This window comes from Loxodonta africana, chromosome 14 (genome assembly GCF_030014295.1).
Source record: "Loxodonta africana isolate mLoxAfr1 chromosome 14, mLoxAfr1.hap2, whole genome shotgun sequence".
Taxonomy (NCBI): domain Eukaryota; kingdom Metazoa; phylum Chordata; class Mammalia; order Proboscidea; family Elephantidae; genus Loxodonta; species Loxodonta africana.
The window spans coordinates 90,771,838-90,775,653 of NC_087355.1; the positions used below are offsets into that span (position 1 = coordinate 90,771,838).

Sequence of the window (3,816 nt, forward strand, 5' to 3'; positions counted from 1 at the left end):
GCCAATAGCAGCCCGAGAGATGCTCACCTGAAGGACCCCCAAGTTCTCCAGAAATCTCCTCCCCCTCTGTCCCCTCCCCTCTTCCTTCTTCCCTTCCCATCTTTCTTTCTCTCCCTTGCTTCCTCCTCCTCCCCCCTGCACTTTCCCAGGCCCCTGCTCTGTCTCCTCCACTGGATGGCCCTTCCTTCATCACTGATTGTCCAAATGTCCCCTGTGACCCACTGAAGCCCTCCATCCCCCACCCCCAGGCCTCCACATCTCAGGGAAGGAGCCTCTCCATCCCCTCCTGCCTTTCACCCTCCAGCAGCCCCGTCAGGAGCTCAGAGCTGTGTCTCTCCCTCAGCACCCCTGGACCCCCAGGGCAGGGACAACACCTGGGCCTGGGCCTCACGGTGCTGAGCTGCATGCCCTCTGAGTCAAAGTCAGTCATAGGAAGAAGGAGCAGCAGAGCTGACGTGGAGTCTGAGGGCCCAGCTGGGTGAACGTGGGCGGGAGGCAGGTCCTTGCTCTCAGGGACTGACACTCAGCTGCCTTCTCCTAGGGCCCTGGGGCCTTGTTGCTCCAGCAAGAGGTGTTTAGAGGCAGAGCTGTGGTCCTTGGGGACCCTGGGACCTTGGGAGGCCTTCCCCAGAGCAGGAGTTGATGGGAGAGGTGCAGACAGGCCCCCCTCCTCCACCCCTCCTGGGCTGTTTCCACCTCCTGGTAGTGGAAAGGTGCAGAAAGAGGGGCTCAGGGAGGTGGGCGGAGGACGGACTGGGGCCTGGGGTAGCGCAGGGATGAGGACAAGCATCTAAGGGTCTAGAAGAAGATGCCAAGGGAAGGGGGCACGGGTAGGATGGACGGGGCTGGGGGGCTCTGGGCAAGGCCTCTGTCTGCCGTCCCCACTCAGGCCCGCGCTGTGGCATCATGGAGGGGTTTGTTCTGGTCCTGTGGGCATTGCTCGTGTCTGCGGAGTTTGCTGGCATCTGCGGGGACACGACAAAGCCAGGTAAGGAGGGGGTGGGCAAGTGACAAGGCAGAGCAAGAGGGTGGCGGTCCCCAGGTGTGCTGTCCCAGGAGCAAGCGGCACAGCCTCTTCGAATGCCAGGCATTTGTCGGTGGTGGCCCTTGGTCTCTGCGTGGGATATCTGTGTCAAATGCATCCACATTTGGAGGGCTGGTGGCCAGCAGGGAGCATTGGCGGCCCCCTGGCCCTGACATGACCTGCGTGGCTGCCCCCTAGGTAACCTGAGCTGCTACAAGTGCTTTAAAGTTCAAAGCCCCTCAGCCTGCTACCCTCTAGTCTGCTCCTCAGAGGACACCGTCTGCGTCTCTCATGAGATGGCCATAATTTTCGGTGAGTCCCTGCCAGCACAGGGGGCCTAGAAAGGGACAAGGGTCTGAGCTCTGGGCCCTTGGGCTGTGTGCAGGGCTGGGGGACCTGGGTGAGGGGAGACCTTTGGTCCAGTAGTACCTCCAGTGCCTTTCTTCCCGCCTGACTCCAGGGGAAGTATCCACGGGTCCTGAATTCAGGCTCCTCTTTCTCCCTCCATTTGAAGTGCCTCTGCCTAGAAACTGCGCATTAGTTTGCCAGGGCTGCAGAGCCAAGTCCTGCCAACGGGGTGGCTAGACCACCAGCAACTAGCCTCGCACAGTGCTGGGGGACCCAAGTCCAAAGCCAAGGTATCTACAGGGCTGCTCTCCCTCTGACGGCCCTAGGAAGCGTCCTTCCCCGCCTCTACCAGCGTCTAGAGGTTGCCAGCAACCCTTGGCGTTCTCTGGCTTGTGGCTGCATCACTCTGATCTCTGCCTCCATATTCACGTGGCTGTCTTTTCCTCTGTCTCTGGGCCTGTCTCACCTGGCTGTCTTTCCTCTGTCTCTGGGCCTATCTCTGTGTGCAATCTTCCCCCTTGTTGTAAAGACACCAGTCACACTGATGGAAGGCCTACCCTGCTCCAGTACATTCTCATCTTAACTCATGTTGTCTGTGATGTTTCTATGTCCAAGTAAGGTCCCTTCTGAGGTCCCAGGTGGACATGAATTGGGGGGACGCTATTCAGTCGGGAAGGAGCCCTGGTAGTGCAGTGGTTAAGCACTTGGCTGCTAGCTGAAAGGTCAGTGGTTGGAACCCACGAGCCACTCTTCGGGAGAGAGATGTGGCAGTCTGCCACATAAAAATGACAGCCTTGGAAACCCTATGGGAGTAGTTGTGCTCTGTCATATAGGGTCACTGTGACTCGGAATCGACTCAACAGCCATGGGTTTGGTTTTATCATTATTATTCAAATGAGATAAACAGTCAGTGGGATCAAGGCAGGGTGACCTGTGAGATTTAGGGAATCAAATCCATGAAGGCAAAAGGTGGGGCTGTGATGGGCAGGGACAATCCAGAGATCCCAAGCCTGAGGCTGGGCACACAGCAAGCACAGCAAGTCCCTTGTGTGCCTGCCCCTCCTGGCTCTGCTTGCCTGTCACCACCCTCCTCCCCCACAGAACACACCTGGCCTGGCAGGGGGCAGGGGATGTCTGGCTTCCGAGAATGAGCCCCCCCCGCCCCCGCCGATCCCAGGACCAGAAGCCCTGGAATTCCGTCTTTTGCTGATTACAGACCTGAGGGTGACCTTGGCAGGCACTGCCCCACCATGCTGCAGCGGCCTCACTGGGGCTGAGGTCTGGAGAAGGTGCCCTCAGTGCTCCTTGTGACCCAAGGTCCAGCACGCTCTGTGCTGATGGTGTGGGAAGGACTCCTGTGCCTCTTCCCCATTGCCACTGACCATCCCTTCCTATCCTATCCTCCCTTCTGCAGAAGCTAAGGTGGTAACTAGGATAAGCAAGCGCTGTGCTCCCAGGTGTCCCAACTCCAACAGTCAGTATGAGTGGGTCATCCAAGAAGGGGTGAATGCCAGGCTCACCAGAGGCTGCTGCTCCAGAAACCTCTGCAACAAGGTGGCCCCTGCACACGAGGGGCCCTGGGCCCTGCATGGGGGGCTGCTGCTCCTCTGGGTCCTGCTCTGAGCACCCCACTCTGTGCCCTGCCCACTGCTGCCTGTCCCCCAGTCCTCTGCTCACAAGGCCTCATGCCTGCAGGCTGCCTGTCCTACAGAGGCTCCTGCTCTGAGCACTCTGTCCAGAGTTCTTGCCAGCAGGATCATGGCCTCCCTCCCCTCAGAGACAATAAATGCTCCCTTGCTCGACCTGCACCTTGGCTCCTGCTCCTTGTACCCCCGCCCAGCTGCCCAGACCCTCTCCTCAGCAGCTCTCAGAGGTGAAGGCCTCTGGGGGAGCCATGGCTACGGACCTCAGATCAGTCAGGCCTGGACAGAATGGTCTGGCTAGGCCACGGCCAGGCTCAGGACCGGAGCTGTCCCTGAGGCCAAGGGCAGTGCTGGGTGAGCCAGCCATCGTCCACGCAGACCTGGGCTCTCAGAGGGCAGCCACAGAAGCATGGGGGTGGGAGACTGCAGCGCAGTGGTGGCGGCTGTGGAGGCCAATGCCTGGAGGTGCGGAGAGAAGATGGAGGCTCAGGAGCTGCAGCAGCTGGCACTGGCTTGGCTGCAGTAGCTGGCATGGGCTTGGCTGCAGTAGCTGGCAAGGGCTTGGCTGTGGAGAGGAGCAGGGGCTGAGATCTGAGGGGTGGTCGGGAGCATGTGGCCTGGGCCTGGCCTGTGAGCCATCGGTGAAGAGCACAGAAGAGGCAGGTGGGACCTGTGATAAGCCAGGCCTAGGTGGCTGTGTCAGGGCTCCCGGGGTCACCTAGAGGGACTGGGCCATGAGCGAGACCCTCGTTGTACAGTGGCTGAGGGTGGGGCAGCATCATTACCCTCTTGCCCCACTCT

At 60.0% G+C, this 3,816-nt stretch overlaps 1 protein-coding gene across 1 annotated transcript; it reads left to right on the forward strand.

Moving 5' to 3' along the window:
- The first annotated feature begins 906 nt into the window (after positions 1-906).
- Positions 907-2,995, forward strand: LY6L (lymphocyte antigen 6 family member L). Its single transcript, XM_064267679.1, has 3 exons — positions 907-988; positions 1,223-1,336; positions 2,787-2,995. Exons 1-3 carry the CDS (start codon positions 907-909, stop codon positions 2,993-2,995), a joined length of 405 nt encoding a protein of 134 aa, XP_064123749.1.
- The last annotated feature ends 821 nt before the right edge of the window (positions 2,996-3,816 follow it).